Source organism: Beta vulgaris, chromosome 2 (assembly GCF_026745355.1).
Source record: "Beta vulgaris subsp. vulgaris cultivar EL10 chromosome 2, EL10.2, whole genome shotgun sequence".
Lineage (NCBI taxonomy): Eukaryota > Viridiplantae > Streptophyta > Magnoliopsida > Caryophyllales > Amaranthaceae > Beta > Beta vulgaris.
Genome location: NC_079203.1, coordinates 55,751,710 through 55,777,098, shown reverse-complemented (window position 1 = coordinate 55,777,098; position 25,389 = coordinate 55,751,710). Strand labels below are relative to the sequence as shown.

The 25,389-nt window shown below is 34.8% G+C and overlaps 3 protein-coding genes and 1 non-coding gene across 5 annotated transcripts; 3 read left to right on the top strand and 1 right to left on the bottom strand.

Annotated features, from left to right (window-relative positions):
• Positions 1 to 288: 288 nt before the first annotated feature.
• Positions 289 to 362, top strand: TRNAN-GUU (transfer RNA asparagine (anticodon GUU)). The gene has a single exon. It is a non-coding gene; the product is annotated as a tRNA-Asn (tRNA).
• Positions 363 to 2,952: 2,590 nt separating this feature from the next.
• LOC104903384 (DExH-box ATP-dependent RNA helicase DExH17) lies at positions 2,953 to 14,726 on the top strand. Of its 2 annotated transcripts, XM_057392832.1 has the most exons (30): positions 2,953 to 3,108; positions 3,427 to 3,526; positions 4,084 to 4,267; positions 4,608 to 4,769; positions 4,953 to 5,190; positions 5,266 to 5,302; positions 5,395 to 5,441; positions 5,740 to 5,777; positions 5,955 to 5,976; positions 6,067 to 6,279; positions 6,395 to 6,551; positions 6,637 to 6,688; positions 7,505 to 7,576; positions 7,712 to 7,761; positions 7,868 to 7,985; positions 8,059 to 8,122; positions 8,237 to 8,320; positions 8,440 to 8,565; positions 8,644 to 8,840; positions 8,931 to 9,119; positions 9,199 to 9,447; positions 9,544 to 9,593; positions 9,916 to 9,933; positions 10,467 to 10,549; positions 10,951 to 11,146; positions 11,282 to 11,319; positions 11,411 to 11,733; positions 11,799 to 12,421; positions 13,279 to 13,356; positions 14,222 to 14,726. In XM_057392832.1, the coding sequence occupies exons 2-28, from the start codon at positions 3,459 to 3,461 to the stop codon at positions 12,351 to 12,353; spliced, it is 3,630 nt and encodes a 1,209-aa protein (XP_057248815.1). In that variant the 5' UTR covers positions 2,953 to 3,108; positions 3,427 to 3,458; the 3' UTR covers positions 12,354 to 12,421; positions 13,279 to 13,356; positions 14,222 to 14,726. The 2 variants fall into 2 exon arrangements, with proteins under 2 accessions (XP_057248815.1, XP_048495595.1); XM_048639638.2 differs by lacking the exons at positions 13,279 to 13,356; positions 14,222 to 14,726 and having other exon boundaries at positions 11,411 to 11,731; positions 11,828 to 11,982.
• Positions 14,231 to 14,726, top strand: LOC104903376 (putative cytochrome c oxidase subunit 5C-4). Its single transcript, XM_048639642.1, has one exon. The coding sequence runs from the start codon at positions 14,231 to 14,233 to the stop codon at positions 14,423 to 14,425; it is 195 nt and encodes a 64-aa protein (XP_048495599.1). The 3' UTR covers positions 14,426 to 14,726.
• A 34-nt stretch (positions 14,727 to 14,760) lies between these two features.
• Positions 14,761 to 21,658, bottom strand: LOC104903389 (GDSL esterase/lipase WDL1). Its single transcript, XM_010691416.4, has 6 exons — positions 21,380 to 21,658; positions 18,850 to 18,927; positions 16,552 to 16,692; positions 16,059 to 16,135; positions 15,825 to 15,974; positions 14,761 to 15,325 (listed from the first exon to the last, which is right to left on the bottom strand). The coding sequence occupies exons 1-6, from the start codon at positions 21,488 to 21,490 to the stop codon at positions 15,112 to 15,114; spliced, it is 771 nt and encodes a 256-aa protein (XP_010689718.1). The 5' UTR covers positions 21,491 to 21,658; the 3' UTR covers positions 14,761 to 15,111.
• Between the last annotated feature and the right edge of the window lie 3,731 nt (positions 21,659 to 25,389).

Here is a 25,389-nt window from a genome sequence, read left to right as displayed (position 1 = left end):
ATATAATGATTTTATACGATGTCTTCTTTTCACCTCGACTGGATTTAGTAATACTTATTATTGAATATCATTTTACATGGTATTATTGAAGAGACCACATCCATATAAAACATGGATTTTTTTTGGTTTATCACTCATTTGGATTTTCATAAAGGTGGAATTTGAATACTTCATATGGATTGAGAAATAGAACGATGGCATGCTAGATTGGACCGCAGGATTCTACACTCAAATCACTCTTGAACTTAAGTATAGTATTAGTAAATATATTTCACAAGAAATTAAAAAGCTGGAATAGCTCAGTTGGTTAGAGCGTGTGGCTGTTAACCACAAGGTCGGAGGTTCGACCCCTCCTTCTAGCGCAACAAGTTAGTTTTTTTTCCACAACTAGTTTAGTCTTCTAGACGTGAGGCTTTATAATTTTGGTATAAATTACTAAACTAGTTTTCGGGTCAGTTACAATAAACAAATATGTTATTATTTTTTATTTCATATTTTATTTTGCTACTTTTCGTAATTTTTGTCCATTAAGAAATTGAAAAATTCACGTCACGATGTGATAAGTTAAAAAAAAGAGAAAGCTTTGAGTTTGAAAACAATACCTTAAAAAAATTGTGGTAAGAGAATATGACATCAATATTCTCTTGGAAGTTACGTAATAAGATTGTTAAAGATGTAACTTACCATATCAAGTATCTTCTGTCTCCACTTTCAAGAGCATTCTCTACCCAACCTTCAACTCGCTTAACTCCATTACCACATTATTCTCCATTTCTATCCAATTTTCATACTGATTGCTAATCTTGTTAACTTTAAATCAAAACCAGATCAACAAAAAGATACAGAGGGTACAGTTGAACTTTCTTATAACTAAGCCAATCATAAACATCCTCCCCAAACTCAAGTTTGAGATCCATTGTTAAATTGTCATCCTCCTGATAAGACGTTAAAGAAAGGAAATGCGTCACAGGAATTGATGAAGGTCGAAAGGCTGAGCTTCAACAGATAATAGAGGCACGAATATGTATGGAAATGCCGACGAGGGGATTTCTTCAGATGCAAGGGAAGAAGAAAGGAAATTAAAGGAGGGGAGAAATGAAGAACACATATGTGAAGAAAATGCAGGAGAGAAAATTTTTTTGAGGGAGGAGGGAGGAAGAACACAGGTGCCCCGCCCCGTCCGACGGAACCTATTGGGTTAGCAATCTGACCCAATAGTTTCACATAGTATTTTTATCCTATATGTCTTTTATATACTATCCATTCTCACAATACAACAAGTAAAACTTAAAGGTAATAAAATAAACTAAAATCCCTAATTTATCTCTAACTCCAAAAACGAGTTATAGTACAACATATTCTTCTTCATTCGCAAACAAAAATAGAACACTTACAACTGCAATTTCCTTTTTCAATTTTTGTAAACAATTTTCGACAAAAAGTATTACCAGAAGTAATTGAAAAATATATGATTTCGCACGCATAGCGTGCATATAAAGCTAGTAAGTGATTAGTGAAGAGGATAGCTGGAATAGATAACTACTCATAAGCAAATAATCTTGTGATCCCAACCATTATTATTAACAATATTTGCAACCATAGTGGGGTAAAGTCTCAAAAGAGACAAAGTTTTATGTACCTCTATATATATTTATTGCCCGTTTTTTTCACCAAATGCCCCTGACAAAAAAATTTATTCACCAAATACCCTAACTTTTTTCAAAATTCACCAGATACCCCTAACTTTTAAAAAAATTCACCAAATACCCCAAAAGTTGACGGACGTTAGTCACTGTTAGTGTTTATTTACAAGTTTGCCCTAAGTCAAACTAATTAGCCCTAAGTCAAGGTCTAGGTTGAGTCCGGGTGCGGAACTCAGTTAGAAAGGAGATAATTCATCTCATTAAGTGAATTGGCATTACCTTCTATCTTCCTCTACTTTATTTGACAGGAGCGGAGAATACCACTCTATCAATAACAAGAAAAACGTCCATCGAAAATCGATAGGAATTCCCCGGGGATTGCCTTCTAATAGATGTTATGTCTTTCATTATTAAATTAACATAACATCCAATCCCATGCTAATAAGAAAAACGAGCGATTAAGGTTTATAGGCTGCAAATGGTGTAACATCAGAGTGAATAGTTTATGTAGCTGGTTGTCCTATAAAGTATCCTTGTGGTTATAAAAATTTACGTTGTATTCTTTATTTTTTTTTATTCCATATAGTCCTGTTCAACTTTTTAAGTTTTTCTCTATTATTAGTTATTGTTCATTATATACGTTAATGCGAAAATATAATGACCACCAACTTTGTCATTATTTAATACCGCATGAACTTTTCTCTTCTAACTCCAGACTTTCGCTTCTAGATCTTATCATCCTCTAATAAAATGTTGTTGTTCATTGTCGACTTGTTCATTTATCATCCTCTAAAGAATATTAGTTTTCTTTTGTTTGGTTTGATGGAAAAACTGTTAAGTTAAGATGAAGTAAATAGTAAGGTTGGAAATGTGAAATTGAAGAAAAATAATTTTCCTTTAAATTTGTAGGAAAATGTTTACCCCAGATGAAAAACTCTTTTCCACCTTAATTTTCATTCATAAACCCTCTTTATCCAACCAAAGCAAAGAAAAATGTAGAGACTCGAGTTCCTCCAAAATAAAAGGAGCCAACAACTATTTTTGCCACACTTTTTATTAAACAACTACTTTAATCACTAATTGCTACTAGTAGACAGCTAGCTGCTACTCCCACATTTACATCTACGGCAACAACTAACCGCTATTAGAACTGTTAATTTTGCCGAACATGTTTTTTGTCTTTAAATTTTTTTTTTTTTTTGAAAAAAAAAATCAACGGAGAAAAGGCGCGTGATGACCTGTTATCTATTTGATTTGTCCCGCGTATTTACAACGCTTTTGTTAGCCGCTAAAATATAAATACCGTGCGACATATTTCATTGTGCTTCACTTCTCTAACACATTTCCAGTTACATAATCTTCTAATCTTTTCATGTTGATATAGTTTTGCTGAATTCTCATTTCGAGAAATAATTTCAGAGATCGGTGTAATTCTATAAATTCAATGAGTAATCGTAACATCTTGGTACGTTAAATTCCTGAATTACACTACATTTCGTGAATTATATTTGCTGAATGTACTGAAAATTTCGGTATAAAAGTTTGACGAATTTGTTGTTTTAGTTTCATTAGTTAGGGTTTTAGTTCGCGAAAGTATGGAATTATACAAGATCGTTGTAATTCTATAGATTTAATGATTAATCGTAACATCTTGATACGTTAAATTCCTGAATTGAACTACATTTCGTGAATTATATTCGATATATGTTTAATGTTTGTAAATACAATTTGCTGAATGTACTCAAAATTTCGCTCTAAAAGTTTGATGAATTCGTTGTTTTAGGATTATTAGTTAGGGTTTTGGTTCGCGAAAGTATGGAATCATACAATCTAAGGTCGGTGTTGGAGTTGCCAGGTCCTTTCAGATCAACCTTCAAATTCAGGTAATATCGCCTTCAATATATATATATATATGAACTATGAAGTATATAGTTACATACTTAGCATTAACTTGCTACAGATAATATATTACGAATTTCCATAATTGCTTTTTTATCACGCTAATTAGGGTTGAATTTTCGAGTTATCGAGAATCACGACACTTTCCATTATACTTGTTATGTTTAATGTTTGTTGTCATCATAGTAGTAGTTGTGGTTCTTATTGCCTGAATAGGTTGCAAATTCATGTCATATGATTTTGAATGATCTGTTCTTGCTGTGTTGCTCCTTCGATTCTTATGTTTTGGATATATTTAGTATCTAAATTAGGTTATCAAATTTCTTTTTACTATAATATGTTGTTTTAACTTTTATTTGTTTTTATTATTTTTTTCTGGATCTGTATTCGTTTTAACATCGTCTGCTCAACTCTGCATTTCGAGTGATCGTTTATCCCTTTCATGACTTATGTCTTACTAGTAACTGAGTGAGTCTTTGCTTTGGTACACGGCGTATTTTATTGATTAGATTAATTTCACTGAATTTCTGCATGGCGGTAGATATTTCAATTCTTTGCAGAGTGAATGCTATCCTTGCTGTTTCCTCTCTGATGCAAACATGGTTGTTTCTGCACCAACTGGAAGTGGTAAAACAGTGCTATTCGAGCTTTGCATTCTAAGGCTTCTCTCAAGGTTCCTTTCAGCAGATGGAAAATTCATCCATGTGAAGGGCACCCTAAAAACGGTAACTCTTCGTGGGTTGGTTTTCTCTTTTATAGTAAATGAATCATTTACGTAATATATTTTTACTGTAACTCTTGTTGATCATTTAATTGTTTGTACTCAATATGACCCGTTCTTAAATCTTTTACGTTATTGAAGTATATGTCCTCTTATCTGGGGTGAACTTGGGTGGATGCGTTCATTTCCCTAATTAATTACTGTCATGTGTTGTCATCCTTGGATAGTTAATGCTTTCTCGATCGCTGTGTGCATAACTTTATGATCATGAGGAGAATGGAGATTAGTCCATACTTCAGTTTGTTCTTTCACCTCAGTCAGTGATGAGCATTGCATCTTGACAGATCTATGTAGCACCTTCCAAGGCTTTGGTTCAAGAGAAGCTTAGGGATTGGAATCAGAAGCTAGGGGTGTGGGGTATAAATTGCCTTGAGATGACTGGTGATAATGATTCGTACAACACAAAGAGCATTCATGAAGCAGACGTGATTCTGACAACTCCGGAGGTACACATGACGCATTGCTAATCTTATCTGGTTTTTTTTTTTTTTTTTTTTGAGAAAATATCCGATTGTTTAATATGCTACTGTTGTGCTGTTTTTATAAGTTTTCAGAACATCCCGTGACATATTTCTATAAGCTGGATGCCTGCTCAATAAGTGACAAATTTCTGCCAATGCCTTATACAGAAGTTTGATGCTGTGACTCGGTATAAAATAAAAGATGGTGGCTTGAGTTTTTTCAGTGACATAGGACTTCTTCTCATTGATGAAGTTCACCTATTAAACGATCCACGTGGAGCTGCTTTGGAAGCAATAGTGAGCAGGATTAAGATGCTTTCTTGTAGACCTGAAATGAAATCAAGCCCTCTGGCTCATGTACGTTTCATAGCTGTTTCAGCAACAATCCCAAATCTGGAGGACCTAGGTACACTTTAAGTGAACACTTTCTGTTTGTCGGAAGCTGTCCACTGTTGTACTTGATGTTCGATCCTTTCTGCAGCGGAGTGGCTAGTGGTTCCTCTTCAAGGAATGAAAAGGTACTTCATGATCTCTCAAATTGATTGGTAAAGTTCTGTTCATCTATTGAACTTTTATACAGCTCATTTGTGTAATTTACGACATTTTACAGGTTTGGTGAAGAAATGAGACCTGTAAAGTTGACTACCAAAGTTCTTGGTATATGCAGAACTTGTACATGATACTCTCTCTCTATGTATATTCTAGGTTTCACATCTTGAAAGGGAAAAAGTGAAGGAAGTTCTTATATATTTACATAAGTATAAAATGTACTGTATGATAGGGGAGGAATCTCTCAGCATGACATATCAGATTTCAGGCTAACTTTTGATCTGTCTGTGAACTACTTCATCTTTTGACCTGCATTGTTGCCTGTCTTCAACCATCAGATACTTTTAGAAAATCCCATCCCATAAATTTGATATCCCTGATTTTGGCTCACATGTTTATGCTACAGGATACGCTGCAGCCAAGAACGATTTTCTCTTTGAAAAGGCAGGTGTCTTATTAGCTGAAAATAAAAGGAACCTGATGACGTACACCTAATACAGTTCTTCACTGCTTTGGTCATGGAATAAATATATTTACATGCTAGTTAGCATCTTTGGAAGGTCATTAAAGTTCACTAATATTGCTTTCTTTGCTGATATCTTCTTTGTTGTCCTCTTCCAGCGCCTCCAGAACTACATCTTTGGTAAGTTGGGGGCCTTGTAGCTTTAAGATCAGAGTTAACCAATTTTGCCTGCTATACTTTTTATTAAGTAGGACGATAACCATTTTGCAGATATTATGATGCAATATTCTAGAGGAAAATCTGCTCTAGTTTTCTGTTCAACCAGAAAGGGAGCACAAGAGGCAGCACAGAAAATCTCTCAGACAGCCATGACCTTTGGCTATTCAAATCCATTCATCAAGTCCAATGAGCAGCTGGAGAGATTGAGGGAGGCCTCATTGTCATGCAGTGACAAACAACTGCAATCATACATTCCTTTTGGTGGTATATATTTGACCTAACTGGATGTGATAACTAGGAATCCAATCAATCATACTTTTTTACGAGTCTAGCGAAATTGTATGTCCTTCCTGTTCACAAACCTATCCCATGTTAACAGTTGGTTATCACAACGGTGGTCTTTGCATGAAGGATCGAAACCTGGTTGAGAACCTTTTCCTTAACAGTGATATTCAAGTTTTATGCACTACGAACACGCTAGCACATGGAATCAACCTACCAGCACACACAGTGGTGATTAAGTCCACACAGCACTAGTATGTTAAATTCTCTGAATCTTAAAGAAACTGAAAAGTGGAATTTGGTGATGTGTTTGTGATCTTTGGGTACCTGTATGTTCAGCAACAAGGAAAAAGGCACCTATATGGAGTATGACAGATCCACTGTTCTACAGGTATGTCAATATGTCATTGCTTGCAGAACTGTTTCAATTTTCAACAATTCAACTGGCCTTCTCTTCTATCTGAGCATACATTCCATCGGGGATTCCTTATTTTATTGAGATCATTCCCATTATCGAGGCTTGCCTTCCCCTTTTGGGTGTGAGCTAGGCTGCAGAATCCTTATCCGTGGTCACTTCAATCTTGAAATTGGAAAGACATTTTTCCTTATTGACTCGAAATATGTAACCTTGATCAATTCTAACTAGAAAATGACAATGTCTTGTAAATAAATCATGGAATATAATATATGACATTGACCATTTAATATGGTGAAATATGGGGAAGTTTAAGATATAGGAGGGAATTGTAAAGCTATTTAAAGGAGTAGAGAGAAAGGATTGAGTCTTTAGAATAAATAAGAAATTTTGGATCTTTCTTCAAAATATTAACTTCTAAATTGAAAATTTAAACACCGTGAACTAGGATCATTAGTTACGAAATGCCTCAATAGAGGGATTAATCGAATTTCAGAAACAATGAAAAGTAACGGATTACTTTTGGGAAGTAGAGTATATATAGATCATGATTCTCAAAATTTCAGCAGCTTCTCCTACCTGGCAGGATTCTTGTACAGTCGTTATAGTTTAAGGAACTCAAAGAGGGTTTCAGGCTGTAGTTCAGCGTAATTCACATGTTAAAAGATATAAAATCATTGTTTCAGATTTCTGCTTAGCACTTCCAGGAAAAGTCTCCATTCTGATTCTTTGTTATGTTCATGAATAGCTTTCTTTCTATGTCATGTTTGACATTAGCTGGTAGTCATGCAGATGTGTGGTAGAGCTGGCCGTCCACCTTTTGATGATACTGGACTGGTTATCATCATGACAAGAAGGGAAACAGTAAGTCATAATCTCTCTATCTCCATAGCCTATAAAGTTTAATTTTGCGATTCAATGTGTTATCTTTCCTAGTATATTTATCAAGTTTATCCTCAATCTGATTTACAAACTACTCTTGTTACGAATTTCTTTTAGGTGCATTTGTACGAGAATCTTTTGAATGGATGTGAAGTTGTAGAATCACAGTATGTACTTACCTTTGAATTCATTGTGCATATATTATCAGTATAATTATACTTGTCAAGATTTGTACATTTCAAATTTTAAATGACATGGTTTCTCTGTTTTTAGATTACTTTCTTGCATAACGGAGCATCTGACTGCGGAAATAGTACAACTTACTATCCCAGACATTTCACGGGCAATTGAATGGATGAAGTGTTCATATTTGTATGTCAGGATGAAAAAGGCATGTATCTCGAAATATATTTTAATACTCACTCTGTAAGAATTGTCTAAACTAAGTCTTTTAGCACCTTCAGAACCCAGAGAATTACGCTGTTCCAAAGGGGATCTCTAGGGAGCGCATAGAGCGACATATGCAAGGTACTGCTTTTTTATTTTGGGCTGTTTGCCATGGTACAACTGCAATCCCTTCAGTGAAGAACCTTCTAGATCTCCCTTGTTTCAGCATGACTAATATAATTACTGTTGTCCTAGATATATGTGTTGAGAAAGTTAATGAGTTGTCAAGAAACGAGATGATATGGACTGATGAAGACGGTTTCCTCTTGAAGCCGCTTGGTATGCTTGGTTCAGATATAACCTTTCTTTTGTATCTCACATGATGAAATCATCTCATGACAATTAAATAGGGGAAAGGAAGAGTAGTATACTAACCACCTATTTTGAACAAAATTCAGAACCTGGAAGATTGATGACGAAGTACTATCTGAAATTCGACACAATGAAATACATAATGCAGACTCAATCAAACTGCAGTCTAGAAGATGCACTTCATATTGTTTGCCGAGCAGAGGAGTTAGCTTGTATGTGTTGTCTTATGTGCAATTTCCTGAATCCTGATATATGAAAAGCTTATTAACTTCATCAATTGGTAAATGAAGGGATACAACTTAGACGCAATGAGAAAAAGCTTCTAAATGATGTCAATACTGATAAAGATGGACGGCTTCGTTTTCACATCCTTGGAGACAAGGGGAAAAAGAACAAGCGGATTCAAACAAGAGAAGAGAAGATATTTGTTTTGGTCAATGACTGCTTGACTGGTGATCCTCTGGTCCATGATCTATCCCTAAGCCAGGTCTAGTCATATCTACTTCTTTAGTTCTTTCTATTCATGAGCTGCTTGCTCTAAGCGTTATGTAGCATGCTCCTGTTCTTGTGCTTACAGGATGCCAACTCTGTGTGCTCAAATGGATGTAGAATTGCCAAGTGCATGAAAGAGTACTTTATCTTTAGAAAGAACTACAAAGGAGCGTTGAACTCGATTGCACTTGCAAAATCATTGCATCACAAGCTGTGGGACGACAGTCCTTTCTTGTTGAAGCAATTGCCTGGCATTGGAATGGTCACTGCAAAGGTAACTAGACATCTTATGTACTCTAAGATGAAGAATGGCATTTCATTCCAAAGGGAAACACTGCAATTTTTTTTTTCAGGCATTACATTCTATGGGAATAATTTCATTTGAGACCCTTGCTGATGCTGATCCAAGGAGAATAGAAATTGTTGCCAGTCGGAAATTTCCATTTGGAGACCATATTAAAGAGTCTCTACTTTCATTACCTCCAAAAGTTGATATGAATATTGAGGCAACTGAAGGCCAGAGGCAAGGGAAACCCAAGCTTGCAGTAACTTTGACTAGGCTGACAGAGGCACGGTCCAACAAACGGCATTATGCTGACATGGTAATTTATCAGGGATGGTTTTCTCCTTTTCACTTTAGAATAACTCTTTCGCGCTTCAAAATTCAATTGACTGAAAGAGGGATCCAATTATTGAAGGTGGTTGGTCTGGAAGAAGAAAATGTGATCATCTACCACGAGAAAATCAGGTGACACTGGTTGTGTTCTCTTTGCAGTTGCAATTATCAAATCTTTAATTCTTTTCTTCTTCTTCTCCAATCATTTCTCAGTGAACTTCTAATAAAGTTCTGAGGTGGTGTTTTTAAATTTTAATTTATTGAGTGCTTCGCACAAACAGGAAATCACATTGAGATTTTAAGTTTTTGTTTACCATGACTGTAATTTCTTTGATTATGCGCTTTTAGTCATAGAATTGCATACCTTCAAGGCTTCAAAAAAAAAAAAATTAGTCATGAAATTGCATATGCTACTTATACGGTTCTTCTCTAATGTTCCCAAATATTGTGGCAGGGTGGACGATTTTCTCAGGTAATAATTACTTAATTACCTTATGGTCTTTTAGCTCTATTTGTTTTGATTGCAATATACGTCTTCAGTAGACTTATAATTACTCGATGGTTTTAGGACAAGTGGAGTGGTCAGTGTATGGCGGGCTACAGCATATTTTTGGAAATGAATGTAATTGAACACTCAAAAAATGAACTACTTTAACAATATGAAAGTAGATTTAAAGTGGAAAGATTTAGATTATCATTTCACCTCAAGTTTCAATATTCTAAACTTCATTTCCGAGTCTTCCTGAAAGTATCTGCGACTTTCATCTTTGAAGAACAAATTCATGCCTTGTCATACTGTTCTCCAGTTCAAGTTCATTCTTCATTTTCTTCATTTTCTTCATATCTTCTAGCTTGACAACAATTTATGAGCAAAGCAATTAGTATGAAATAATATCAAAAAATTTATGTTTTTTACCCAGCCTTTGTATTCAGTTCAGAGAAGTGTTAGCTTGCGATGTTTTGCTACCTACTTGCATCTGTTAAATATAATTGTTTTGCTTGCAGTCCATACCACACAACAGTGGTTTTGCCATCCGATCAACAAGGAAAATTAACTGTCAAGGCTGATCTGATATTTGAAGAATTCCGTGAGACTTCAGATCTTTATGAATCTGTCTTATAATCTGTTTTTAAGTATTTGCCACTCTATTTCATCCTGTTTCATAAACTTGTTATTCCCTGTTAGGTTTTCCAGATTCTAATGATTGGTTGATGTTTGCTTCCTTTCACGCCCTACGACTGAAGGGATGAGTGATGAGTCCACTCTTAGGAGTCACTGTCACTTACACATATTTTCTGATTTAATGTAGTAGTAATTATTTAGGAACTGTGACATTGGAAATTACCTTTCTGTAGATAAAATTGTTAAATCTTCAATTTTTGTCAGACCATGTAAAGATAATGCGACAACAAAGTAGCTTTATTTGTTTTTCTGTATGCTCTGGTACATGAACATGTACTTATTACATGCTGATGGTACTTTATGCAGTTGGTATTGATCTACACCATAAGGTTGAACTGATCAAAGAAACCAACTCAAACGCGGCTGTTAGACTTGGAACCAAGAGATCCTCCTTGCTACCTCCTGCAGAAGTTTCCCCACACAAAGCCACTACTAAGGGAAGTACCAAACCAGCTAAGGCGCAATCCAACCTAAGCAAAGTCAATAAAGAAACTGATGACATGTAATTGACTTCCATCTTTTCCTTTTCAAAATTCATGCCTGGCACGGTTTCTCTCCCCCCACCCCACCCCGAAAAGAAGGAAAAAATTGGCATAGTCGGCATTGTTTGTTTACATGCGAGTCTTTGCATTGACAGGCCCTCTTTTAAACTCATTGATGACGAGCTAGAAGAAGGTATACTCAACAACACTCACGAAATGTCATATCTACCTGTTTTCTCTGTAAAATGGGACAATGATATCTGTCTTGAGGTATGCTCTTTAAGATTTTCCTGGCGATGAAGCTTCCGAGGATGACTGCAAGATCATATCTGGAAGTACGATCTTTCAACACATTCGTAGAAAGGCCAAAGATTTCCCTGCTGTGAAGGTTTCCAGTGCCAATCACTTTCCTATGTCAGCAATCTCAAAGTTGCCAATGAAGAGCAATCCTATAGAGCAGCATGCTTCTCCTGACACAACTATAAGTTCTAAAGAAGTCAAGGGAGTTCAACAAATGGTTACTTCAGAAAGACAACATTCTGGCTATCATGACAATGGAGATGCAACTTTTAATCCAGAGACTAATAACGTGTTAGAACCCGCAGGTATGATGTAATAAATAAAACTTAAATTTGCATCTCGGGTATAATTTAACTTTTGTTTGTGTTGTACATACTTCATTCTCATATAGAACCAAACAGAAAGGAAAGCCGAAGAATGGAGCCAATACTGAATCATATCAGAAAAAGGTCTAAAAATTATCTAGTGATGAACGAACCAAACACTAAGGAAGGGGCTTTTCCGGTAGTATATGGGAACCTTTCTGACAAGGTGCACACACCGTGTCATATGAACGTTGTCAATACCAAAGAAAATCAGTCGAAGGAACCTTCAATTGCGAATGACTACAATGTGTCTTCGCCTGTGAGAACCTTCAAGGACAAGAGGTGTTCATATTCGACTTCAAGCAGATCATTGGATCTCCCATTCGAAATCTTCCACAAACAACCCAACAGAACAGCCAGTGCTAAACCATCTCTCAACTACTCACTGCCAAGGAAAGAAATTCTGGTTGATCCCCCAGGAGATTTTGTGGAGCACACAAGTAATAACATGTTACATAATCTGATGGAAAGAAATAGAGGAAGCTGTTCACATGAAAATGGCGTCAGAACCAGCAATGTCGATTCTTTTCTCGGGTTCAAGAGTGTCTTCTCATTTCTCTGAATTATCTTGATACATTTTTTGAGTTCAACTGCGCGTTCTCACTTCTCTGATTCCCTGTTCACAATGAGGTAATGTTTTCTGACAGATTTGTATAGGCTAACATGACAAATGTATATGCCTGATCGTACATTAAGAGTTCATATGTAGCACTTCCACGGTTTCACCATTTCTAAAAAAATTACACCACCTTTTCAAAAATCATGTTTTACAAAATTTACCCATTCCCACCAATACGTGAAAAAAATGAATCATATATGATCTTGTTGGACTTATTTAGATATGTAGTTTTGAATCATCATTTTCTTCACAAATTTTTATTAATATTTTAAAGACGTAGCTAACAACTACTCCCCTGACTACTGCTGTAAAGTTATCATCCTAAGCATCTCAAAGGGGCTTTTGAGCTTAGGCCCTCTTTTAATTGTTATAGGTTATAACTTGAACACTAAGAGGTAGTCGAAATCCGGTGAACCGGGTGGGCAACCAAAAAAGAAAGAAGGTCCATCGGACTCTAGATCAGTTTGTTAAGATTTCGGAAGAGTACTCAAAATCTAAGATCAAATATCATCTACATCATCGTTCTTATAAACTTCATTATGATTACATGTTCTTTGTAGATTTTCGCAAATTTCGTAATAGTATAATTTTTTTTATAAGAATAATAAAAATTTCTTTTGAGGGCCAGTAACAAATTTTTTTTTAACCCAAAAACATCCCACGTGACTAAATAATTTTGGTGCTCCTGTAAATATTGAGTAGCTTTGCTTATGGTTTTGGGACCAATGTATCACCCACAGATATGGAGTCTTAACACGTGTTTAGCAGAGTAGGCGTGATCATAGCGGCGGAAACTGAAAATTGCATGCAACACCACTACACTAGTCTATGTTATAGTATTAAACTAATATTTGCATTTTTTGTCCAGAAAAAAACTTGGGATTCTTCCTTGTTCATACTTCTTCATCTTAATTTCTCTTATCGCAGACGGAAGCTGAAGTAACAGGTATGTGCAGTGTGCTCACTTTCTCATTTCTTTCCTTCAGTTAGCAATATTTCTTGCATATTTGTCTCTCTTACCCAAGTAAAGGTACTAGTAGAGAAATCTTTGGTTTTATCATATTCTTTAAGTTGAGTGAATGAAAAATAATACTCTCCCATCCCATAATACAATACCTACCTCATTTTTAGTAGGTCAAACTTTAATATCTTTAACTAAATATATAGAAAAACATATTCATGGAGATTTTATTAGATTTGTCTCAATGTGAATTTTCATAATATTAACTTTTTATATTTTTTACTAATATTTTGAAAATATTAAATGTCAAAGTTACATTTTGGAGATCATGTAAAAAAAAAAAACAAGCACTATATTAAGAGATGGAGAGAATAGGAGTAATATTTTGAGCTAGTGGGTAGGCAGATTTTGCTCCCATGTTTGAATTCTATAGAAAATGCAGAATTTTCCTGTTAATACTTAACACCCTAAGAAAAAAGAAAGAAAAAAAAAATAGTTAAATTAATCTCTGATTGTTTTGCTCTATTTGTTTCATCAATCTTTAATTATATATTGGTAAAAAATAATTCAAAAGTAGAATTTTTTGGAAAAAAAAGTAGAAGCTTGTGATGAATTTAGCAACAATCAACCTGATTTTGCCTTCTTTTAAATAATTAAGGATTAAGGGAGTATTATGTTGGCGAAGTACTTTGGTGGGATGGGATTTTCAGTGTGTGTCCTCTCTTCTTTGTGATGAGCAACACAACAAAGATCCATTCCTATACTTTGACTATTAGCAAGAAATTTTCTGTAGAGACATGCTGTTTAAGAATGAATTAGTTTCTAACTGGGTAATGAGTATGTAATGCAGCGTAAAAAGATGGGTGCGCAGAAGATTGCACATGTAGCATCTAAGAATCCAAGTGTGGTGAAGGAGATTATCTACGGGATAAGCCTCGGCACGGCGTGTGGGCTGTTATGGAAGATGCACCATTGGAATAACCAAAGGAGAACCAAAGAGTTTCATGATCTGTTGGAGAAGGGTCAGATTAGTGTTGTGGTGGAAGATGCATAGATTATATAGTGCAATGCTACTGGTACTTTCTACACATTCTAGGAGTCCTCTATATCAATATGATCCTTTGCAGTCTGTAAGCCTCTGATTAGAAATCTTAGTTCCAATATATAGTGTACATGCAACTATGATCCAAGCAGTCATTCGCTGTCGAAACTTCATCGTCATCCTATGTTGCTTGATGAATGCTAGCTACCTGGATAGATTTTGTTCATGATATGTCATCCGTCTAGTTTTAAAAACTGATTTATTTACAAATAAATGCGAACACTTCAATTCTAATAAAGATATTATTAGCAAATATTGCATTTTTCATGAGCAGAGCTGCAGAGGAATACTTGTTGACAAAATTTCATAGGATAAAACTCTCGCTTTCCTGTCAGCAAAATGGATTTACTGAACCTGCAAGCTACAGGCACATAAACGACCTGACTTCAGCATCTAAAGTTGATTGGTGTGGATGTCATGTCAACATTTAACTAAGAACAATGTCAAACTATAAAAACAGATACATAAGGAACGAAGTAAACATAAGACTAGAAAAGGCCCTCGGATGAGAAATCCTTTCCTTATCAATGTACCCACAAAGAAAAGGTAAGTTATACTCTAGTGCCAGTGTTCGTCATTCATTCATCTAGCCAAAGCAGCCATTCTTAGAATAGCAGCAGGAATATATTCGTACCAGTTTAGTCCCATTGTCTTTTTCGGTGAAATGTCCAGTCCGAAGCATTTAACGTTGATGTCCCGTCGACAGAAAGCAGATAATGTGGAGAGTCTTCAGAAAATTCTGTTGCCATGGATTTCCAGTGCAAACTTGGTTCCCAGTCTGCTTCCTTGAGCACCTTGAGTATCTCTTCTACCACTATCTCGCTTCCTTCAGCAGAAAAATGGATCCCATCTCTGCCAAATACAAGTTCCACAAAATAGAACCGATCTTCCAATATAAGATATAACTATTCCATGCCAAAATATATGCAGCACAGCAATACTTTTACTTGATCTAAAAAGTGAATGAAATTAGGTATCCCTTTGTTTCAGGGTACTGATTGAAAGATTGTCTATTATATTTCAATGTCCAATGCATGCGACAAGAAATCGCTAATAAGTGTTTAAATCAGCTGGTAGGGGGTTGTTCCATCTTAACTGGAGGTCCCGGATTCGAGTCCTTGGAAAGCAGAGGCACTTGTTGGGAGAGCTTTACCCCAATTGGCTCTTTTTAGCTCGAATCTAGACTAGCGTAGTCTAGTAGGGTCTGGATTACCAAAGTTGACTTTCACTAAAAATATAAATTAGTAAATTATACAAGATCTGAACTGACAATTACAGCAGCAAAGCAAAGCTTACTAAACAGTGTAGTTTAAGATAAAGGTCAAAGCAGGTTGAAATCAAACAGACTTACGTAAAACAAGCTGTCAACCAGTCATCCCTCTTCTGGATTGCAGTCCAAAGGTCAACCACTTTGATATCCATTTCCCTGCACAGCTCTATGAGAGCTTCAGAATATCTTTGACATTGTTCATTTGTTCGAACTAGCTCCAATATATGTACACTGGTTCAACAAAAACACCTACTGCAGAATTAGCATCCAACTTTGCAGAAAAAAAAGGGGGAAAAAAAGATATCATAGGAGAACCTTTTGTTTTCTTGAACATGGACTTCATTCACCGGAGGACTGCTAAGAAAGATAATCCGAGTTGTATCTGAAAGACCCTAAATTTTTTGATTGCTTTAGTTAGACTACAAATAAATCTAAGAACCAAGTCAACATGATATGAGTGAGGCTACAAGACCACGAAACAGAAAATCTGCACAACCATACAAAGGCTATAGGTCTAAATGGGTCTCCTTCACTTGAAGTATAATTCTGGCATAAATTGTGGCATATTGGGCATATAGTTCAATCTTTGTTCTTAATTTTGCCGCTTCCTTAGTTAGGGCCAATAATTTTTGGTCAGTTGGGAATCTTCAGACGAAACCTCATCAGACGACAAGGTTATCAGATGCAAAATTTCAGATGACAGAAAAAATGCATCCACAATTTCACTGCCTCAAAAATCTATTTTATACCAATAAACTTTTACTCAATATAAGGAAGACTATAGTTTATGAAAAGAAGGCAACAACACCTTAATATGAGTGGCAATCTTTCTCATGTTCTCAACGTATTCTGGAAGAGGCACATGGGGGCCAAGGCCTGATGCATGACCACCCATTGAATCATTACCTCCGAAGTAGACGATTACCAGTGAAGGATGAGTGACAGCATCCTGAAGTCAACAAGAAGAGCGAATCTAGGTAAAAAAACGTAGCTAGAGCAATAAAAAATCATTGTTAATTGCACTAATGAGCAAGGAAAGAGCATATTAGACACATCCAAAAAAAAATTCAAATGTATACTAATACTACTGAATAACCCAGCTCATGTACTCACTTCTAAATATACTTCCCGGAAAAAATCCGACTCTGCTTCAGAAAAACGAAAAGCTATCTAACAAGTCGATTTTCATTCATCTCACTGCAGAGGCGCAGACTCTGACACAGAGAAAGGGAGACGTCAATGGGGAGAGAGCGCATGGGGTTGGGAGGCGGGGGGGTAAGTTTTCTTTATCATCCTTCCACGATTCTCTATCATGTGAAACAAAATCATATCAGCCTCACTGAGTAGCAGAACTAAATTATTGAGGCTCCTATACAATGCAAACAGACAGGTGAACATATTCACATCACAATTGAAAGGAGACTCTTGTTGCAACAGGGGTGCATCTAAATCCCTTCTTCCTAGATCCAGCAAAAAGGAATGGCCAGGACAGTAATTTCCTAGCAAATAACTTCAACGAGGAGTAGAAAAGCCATCATGAACTGCTTTTCATTGTAGATACAGCTCTGAGGGTCTCTAACTTGTCATAGTTACAACAACACAAACAATAGATCAAAGGACAGTTGTCAACCAGATTCTCTGCATGAGTGATTGTCACAGGGTGTCCAACTCGTGGTAGGTCCATCAAGTAATGGCAGAGCTGTTTTAGTTCTACATCAAGCACAGTTCAATATAGCTGCAGCAGAGGAAGCACTTCTCACCTCCTAGCCATCCTATAGTGACACTTTGTTGAAACATTTAAGACAACTACAAGTGGAAGTGCCCTGTCCAGCCAAATTTTGAAAAGAAAAAGAAACAACAAATCTGAAATAGAAAAAAAGAAGAACCTAACTGCCTGTAATAGTCTATTTAGAGCTCGGGCTGGGTAAATATAAAAATTAAATGGAAAGATTAACAAATTAAAAGAGAATGTTATTGCTCAAACAGCTATATGTCCAACACGTGGAAAGAAATTTGTTATTTTGGAGTTTGGATAAATTACATGTAATTCACATACATGGATACCATGATTAAATATTCAGTGTAGAAGCTGAACACAATCAGCAAGAACTTTATAGCTTTAAAATTCCTCTTGCTTGAACTCACAAGCTCAATGGCAGTTTTTCAGATCCACAACGCTCAAAGTAGCACAAACATACCCTTTGAGATGGACATGTCAGTTGTCGCTACTTGTAGCTACTCTAATCTACTCAAAGCAAACCTTCAACAAATAATCTTGTCTATACAAGGAAAACATGAATTGCTAATAAGGCCTTAACCTAAGGCAAAAAAAGCAGCCTAGGATACGATGTGCCTTACTTCTTAGTTTCAACTCCCAATGCTTCAATATAATACCTTTCAATGAGCCTCTCAAGTCCAGCGGACTACTTCCTGAACAGCAAAACACAAGACATGGAATACTCTCACCCCCATTCTCGAGAACATACTTCTCCTAAGTACCAAGCCAATTAGACAAGTTCGTTACGTGTAACTTACCCAGTCCGCCCAACTGCCAAGTATCTCTAAAAAATTCCCTTCCCTTTCATCAGATCATATTACAGAGGAGTCAATATTGGTAACTAAGTGCCACTTGACTTTTCTTGATTTGTAGATAGAGTGGTCCACAATACTCAATAGCATGAGGGCTTGAGCCTTTTGTCATTAGCCCTCTTGTTGTAAATGGGGACATTCCTTTGGTGTCGTACTAATGTAATTCTATATTACTCAACAAAAAAATAAAGGAAAATAAGAATGGCTTCCAAACAATTTGCTGGCCTGTGAACTTATATTCCGGAAATATAGCATTCTTTAAAAAATTTCAGTCATTTTCTCTTCTTATGTGATATCATTACATTCACAATTTGCTGGCCTGTGAACTTATATTCCGGAAAAACATGAATTGCCAATAAAGCCTTAACCTATGCTTGTACATCATTGTTTCACAGTTTTATCATGTTGAACCATTAATACAGTTTTTAATCCACACTATTTACTGTTAGTTATGGCAAAAAGAGGGGGCTAAAATTTTAGAATGTAACCTAAAGAACGGCAAGAATAAGAGAATTACCTTTGGAAAGACTTGATCAAGGACTTGCAATGCGCGGCGAGAGTTCCAGCAAGTATATCCTCGCACAAAAATGTCTGCCTGCAAATATCACAACTTCAGAAGCCAAGATCCAATTGGAGGCAAACGAATAAACCATACTCCTTTGAAAGGAATGTTAAAGAAACATATCAAAGACTATAGAGGAAATGGAAGAGAGGCAAGGCATCTAAAGCCAGACAACACTGAGAAAGAACCAATATATTGGCAAAAAATTTAAATCAAGATTGTCATCTGTTGCCATATCTCAAAGATGTTACTCCATAAGGTCAGTTCCGTCCCCAGTCTCACAGGTTAAAGGAGGATTTCCTTCTTTTTGTGAAAATGAACATTTATGGGTAAGATCTTTAAAGAGTGAGACAGAAAAAATAGAAGCATTTAGAAAGGAATCCAAGTTACACTAAGTTTGCTGCAGATAATTTGGCAAAGGGTCAAAAAGAATTCTTCTCACTGAGAAGACGAAGGGATTAAAACCACCGCAATGACTGAATGAGTTGGTAGAAATGCTGATGTTAAATAAAAAGGAAAAGACTCACAATACTAAAATCTTTTTCATTTTGGTTATATAATAATAAAATATTTTTAGCTATACCTTTTCACTTATGAATTATGATACGTTGATACAACATCCTAGCGAACTTCAAAGCCTTCTATTATACTCACATTTTCACCTCACGTGTTATGTCCCAATAAGAGTTACACATCTTGGGAATATATGAAAACAAACGGTGAATATAATAGCTTGACATTTTGAGAATCAAAACATTTACAACCAATGGTTGCACTAAATACTACAGAAAAACGTAGATTTAACAGCTCAACAGGGACAAGCATAATAGATTTCTTAGCAATTCTGGTGGGGTGATGGGAGTATTGATCATTTGAGTCTCTTGTCAAAAGCACTTAACCATTACGGTGGATCACAAAGTCCCCAAAAAACCGTGGCCTGCTAGCAGAGATGCCCAGCTCTATTATATGATCACTTTTCTGTTTTCTGCAAAACATTCCATGATGTAGTTAATGTAGAAAAGCCAGAAAACTAGCTAAATCTCTTCAATGACATCATTGTTGTTTGAACTATATGATGCTCTACAGTTCTCATGGCAGGCTATGGCTACTTGCTTGAACTAGCTGAAGCTCTTTGAAAAATCCATTTGCTGCCAACCTTTGTAAAATGGCATTGTTGGTGGGTAGAAGAAATGTGAACAAAATTTCTAAATTCTAATATTGCATATAAACCAAAAAAAAAAGACTCATGTAGGCTCTATGTAGTTAGACAAAGAACATTTTCAATGGAATATGGCTTTCCATGGAAAACATTTTCCCTCGGGAAAGACAATTACATTTTTTTTTTTTTTAATGTTTAGTTCCTCATATTACAAGTTATAAAGAAAAGATCACATGAAAATAAAGGGGAGGGGAAAGGGATTGTAGAAGAGAAAGAGATATTTATGACATTTCTTCTTTTAGATTCTAAAACATTTCCATCCCTGAGAACATAACTCCACCTTCCAGAAAGCTACATTTTCACGAATTTCTCAATCAAACACTCTTGTACCATCAACCCTAAGTCCCTAATGATATCGCAAGCATCCTATTACATTTTCTGAACACTGTTTAATCTCAGGCAATACAGTACACAATAAAACCTTCAAAAACAAAGATAACAAATCTTTAAAAAAAGAAACGAGCTTAATGCAACACATCAATCCTAAAGGAATTTCAATTTCTAGTAAATCCAACAACATAGACTCTAATCTCAGTAAATTTCATACATGTAATGAAATGCATAAGAAAAAGAATAAACCGTCATTCTCAATTAAACTGTCTACTAGCTTCAAATTACAAGACATGTACACCACTATTACGCATATTAAGAATTTAGTTAGTTATTATTAGATTTGCATAGGTAACAAAAATTAACATTCAATATTGTATCAATATTATAAAATAAGCCATAATCTCATTTGATAGTATAAAATTGCACTTAATCTTACATTATTGTAGAATGTTAGCATTAAATATTGTACCGATAATATAAAATAAGCCATAAACTAACTTGATAGTATAAAATTGCACTTAATCTTACATTATTGTGGAATGTTAGCATTAAATATTGTACCGATTATATAAAATAAGCCATAAACTCATTTGATAGTATAAAATTGCACTTAATCTTACATTAATACATTATTGTAGAATGTTAGCATTAAATATTGCACCGATCATATAAAATAAGCCATAAACTCATCCGATAGTATAAATTTGCACTTAATCTTACATTATTGTAGAATGCATTACACATTGAAACAAATTCTTTCAGCTAAAATGCCTCATAATTTGAAATAAAGATAGTAGTACTTCACAAGATCTCTAATTCATCAATCAATACCCTAATTTCACAGCAAAACATAAGAAATTTAACAATCGGACGTAAAATAAACAATTATAATCAACAATACATGAAAATGAAGAAGAGATTCAGTGAGAAAACCTTGCGAGCATAGATATCAGCAAGAATGGCGCCCCAACCGCCATTACTGAAGCTGTATTGAACTATAGATGATCCGAATAGCACGAATTGTGGTCTAATTGGTCCAACCATTGTTAATCAACAATATTGTAGAGAAAATCGAGGAGAAATTCTGAAATCGAAAGATTGAAATTCGCTAATTTGGTAATTCGTGTTGTTTGAACTTTGAAGAGTAGTAAGTACTTAAAGTAGACTAGTAATAGTAGTAGTGTTTCGTAATAGAGCTAAATAATGTGGTGACATGTTTTTGGTGAGATATTTAATGCGCCGTGGCTTATGGTATTCATTACCAATTACTCCCGTCGTTACAAAATATAGTTCTCATTTTCATTTTGGGTATTTCAAAATATAGTTTCATTTTCATATTTAGTTCCACATTTTTTTTCGTAATTTGTCTAGAAAAATCGTGTCCCATAATTTATTTTGTTTCTTGAATTTTATTTTTTCCTTTGTTTATTCAACCAAAATGTTACAACTTACAATAAATGCTCTTTTACCAATTATTCCCATTCTCTCTCCTAAAATCATCTTTTTCCATACAGTATTTATTTTAGAAAATAAAAAATCTCTACTATTCCTCTTACATTCTCTTGTATAAATTATCGTGAAAAAAGAGAGATGTAAACTATATTTTTAGATGTAGGGAGTAATAATTATGTAGAGCTCAACTACTTCTCAACCTTAATATGTCATCACTCTTTGAGATCTGAATTATTCAACTAGATCTTGATTGCAAGTATGGGTGACAATTGTGTTGTTTGGATCTATGATTGAGTCGAGCTCTTAGGTATGTTTAAGTACAAAAATTATTAAAAAAAAATGGTCTAATTTTGATATAAAAGTAGACCTAGTCACTAAATGGATTTAGCTAGTCATCGAAAGAAATTATCCTAGTTACTATTGGGCTAATTCTCCTTTTAATATTGAGCTTACCATTGCCAAATTTTAATTTAAAAGTAGACAATTTCTTACCAGACAAACTCGTTTAAGTATGTCAAAATTTCTAGTCAGGTTTGGAACAAGTTAGAAAGGTTGAAGTTTTGGTTTTTTCAATGAGTTTATGGTAGAGGTGATCATGGGCCGGGCCGTGGCAACAAAATTTTTGCCCATTGGTCGGGCCGGGCCTAAATTCGGGCCGAATTTTTATGTCCAAAGCCTGCTATTTCGGGCTTAAATTAGCGGGCTTTTGCAGGGCCAAAAAATAGACTGAAAAGTCGTTTTTGGCTTGCCCAAAGCCAAAAAAAATACGAGCGGGCCGTAAAATTCTGCCCAAAACCCGGCCTAAAAGCGGGCCGGGCCAAAATGATCGCCTCTAGTTTATGGTTGTGGGTCTGTTCATTTCTGGATTGTGATACTTGACTAGTTGATTTCATATTTGGACGTTTTAAGTAATTTCGGGTGTAGTTTAGTCAGGAATGATGGTATGTTTGGCAATACTCCATCATTTCAAAATTTCGGGTGTAGTTTAGTTAAAAAGGAGTTGAAATTGATAAGTGAGATGAAATTGACGGGGTAGTAGCTGAAATTGATAAGGTGCTAAAACTTATGAGATAACTGATTAGATTAACTGTTTGATAAAATTAATTGCTTAAGTTGATAAATTACATTGAAAAAATTAGGTGCTTAAGGTATATTGGAAAAATTAGTTGTTATCTAAAACTTAGAAAGATTTTCCAAAATTCCAGTCATCTGCTTTTGATAAGTAGAAAAACTTCAGTCGTTTTTACCACCCGAAACTTTATTTTAAGCGTTTCCAAACATTATTATATCACTTAAAATATTCTACGACCTTATTACTATATATACCTAAAATGCTTCCCCAAACATAGCCTATATATAGATATAAAACTCCAACTCGAACTTCATTAGACTAAATAAATTTGAGTACCGAACTCAGTCCATCTTTAATTTGTACTCTGGACATTTTCCAAGTCACTTACACCCTAGACTCTTAACTATCCAAATCAAACGCTTATATGGCTAAGTATATGAAACTGAAGTTTGTATTTATATTGACACACGACATATCTAGTAAGATTGATAAAGGTTACATCATGTCTTATTGTCTTATGAGTCAGAAGAGAATTTTATAAAAAAAACATCTTTATTGATTGTAGTAGGGTCGATTTTCAGTACTACAACAACCAACTCTTCATACTCTAGAAGATGTCAATTAATACTTTCACCAAACAAAGACATACTTTAAATTGTGCTGAAAAAGTTAGCACACTCAGGCTATATTTAGTTCACCTGGAATTTTCTGATCTGAACTTATTTGATCTGATCTGAACTTATTTTTTCTGATCTGATCTGAACTTATTTTTTCTGATTACAAGATCTTATCTTTTAGATTTTTCTCAATATATAAGAAAAAATATAGTCATGTGGGATCTTGTTTGATTCGTCTCAATGAGTACTTTATTAATATTCAATTATTATAATTTTTACTAATATGTAATGAAAGATATAATGATTTTTAAATATAAACATGATCTGAACTGATCTGATCTGAACTTATTTTTTCTAATTTGATCTGAAATAAGTAAAAATAAGGTGAACTGAACATAAGTCTTCATCTGCTTACTATTTTGAGAACGTTGCAACCACATTGTTGTAACTGCAACTACACATTTACAATGTATCAGATTCAAAGCATGTGTTACAATGTATCAGATTCAAAGCATGTGAGATGTGGAAAGTCTACCATAATTAGAGTAACATTACTACATGAGGTTATTTTCCGGATCTCTATTTTACGGAAACAATATTATTTCTAGTGCCATTATTCCGACTTCTGCAACTATTGAGTTACACGTTTATCCAATATGGGAAGCGGCATCGATTGATGAGTGGTTATATAATGGTAGTCCCTGATTTGTACAAACCCAACTAGGCAACTACTATGTCTATACCCTCCCATATTCTATCTTCTATCAACTTAGTTCAGAAATTTTAGAAAGTAATTAGGGCTTTATTATAGCCTTTAGTATGTGTTTACAAAATCTGTTTGTTCAATAGTTTTTGTGTGTATATAAATACTCCATTCGTCTCATAATATAGTGCTTGCATTTTTTTTGGTGTTTCAAAATGTTGTGCATATTTCTTTTTTATTAATTTGTTTGGACTAAATTATGTTTCATTTTTGCATAAAACTTTCTAAAATACCCCTACTTTTCTTTTAAAATATGTGCCCTTATTTATTGTTTTACACCATTCCAAGGAACATTTATTGCTATTTCATTTTATTTTAAAGGAAAAAGAAGAAAAAAACTAATTCCAAAACAAATACCCAATAAACATTTACTTAAATAAATGTTTTTGTAAAATACATCAAAATTCCTCCGATAGGTCAAGTTGACTTGTAACCGGTAAAACAAGTCAAAAAAAATTACAAAATGATCTGTCTTCTCCCCCCCCCCCCCAACCTCCACCCACCTAAACCACCTTAGCTTGTTACCTCCCACAACAAGTGAACGACACCAGTATTGCCCTACTGGAAGAATTTTGATCAAAAAATTGTATTATTAAACAAATAATAAAAAGTTCGTATTATTGCGAGAGAACGGACAAAAATTTATATTATTCTTATTAAAAAAATCCTAAAGTAATTTCTGTGATGAAAGTCAAACCGTGACTTCTTCTAGAAGAAGCTCAAGAGTTATTTATTTATAAGGTGTCATACACTCATACTGAGTATGTTTAAAGACATACTGAGCAACATTAATGTACCTGGATATAGTCATATAGACATATAGTACTACCACTCTCTTCATGGCTCTTTCCTTTGCACTCAGATACATGAAAGACCTTTTTGTTTAGCAATTGATTGCTTGTTGTGAAGTATTCTAATTCACACCATCTCTTTTTTTTTTTTCTACCATATCATATTTTACTACATACTCATTCCGTATTTTTTTAACTTTCTCACTTAGAATCTTGACACTTTTTACAACTAGAAAGAATCTTTTAGA

What these genes read in the sequence shown, in the direction of transcription:
- LOC104903389 (XM_010691416.4), bottom strand. Translation starts at nt 21,490, where the DNA reads ATGGTTGGACCAATTAGACCACAATTCGTGCTATTCGGATCATCTATA. An exon ending in TTGATCAAGTCTTTCCAAAG is followed by an intron (nt 16,693 to 18,849) that starts GTAATTCTCTTA and finishes TGTTGACTTCAG; the next exon opens with GATGCTGTCACTCATCCTTC. An exon ending in TGGTTGACAGCTTGTTTTAC is followed by an intron (nt 15,326 to 15,824) that starts GTAAGTCTGTTT and finishes TGTATTTGGCAG; the next exon opens with AGATGGGATCCATTTTTCTG.
- LOC104903384 (XM_057392832.1), top strand. Translation starts at nt 3,459, where the DNA reads ATGGAATCATACAATCTAAGGTCGGTGTTGGAGTTGCCAGGTCCTTTC. An exon ending in TTTCCTCTTGAAGCCGCTTG is followed by an intron (nt 8,321 to 8,439) that starts GTATGCTTGGTT and finishes AACAAAATTCAG; the next exon opens with AACCTGGAAGATTGATGACG. An exon ending in TGATGACGAGCTAGAAGAAG is followed by an intron (nt 11,320 to 11,410) that starts GTATACTCAACA and finishes ATGCTCTTTAAG; the next exon opens with ATTTTCCTGGCGATGAAGCT.
- LOC104903376 (XM_048639642.1), top strand. Translation starts at nt 14,231, where the DNA reads ATGGGTGCGCAGAAGATTGCACATGTAGCATCTAAGAATCCAAGTGTG.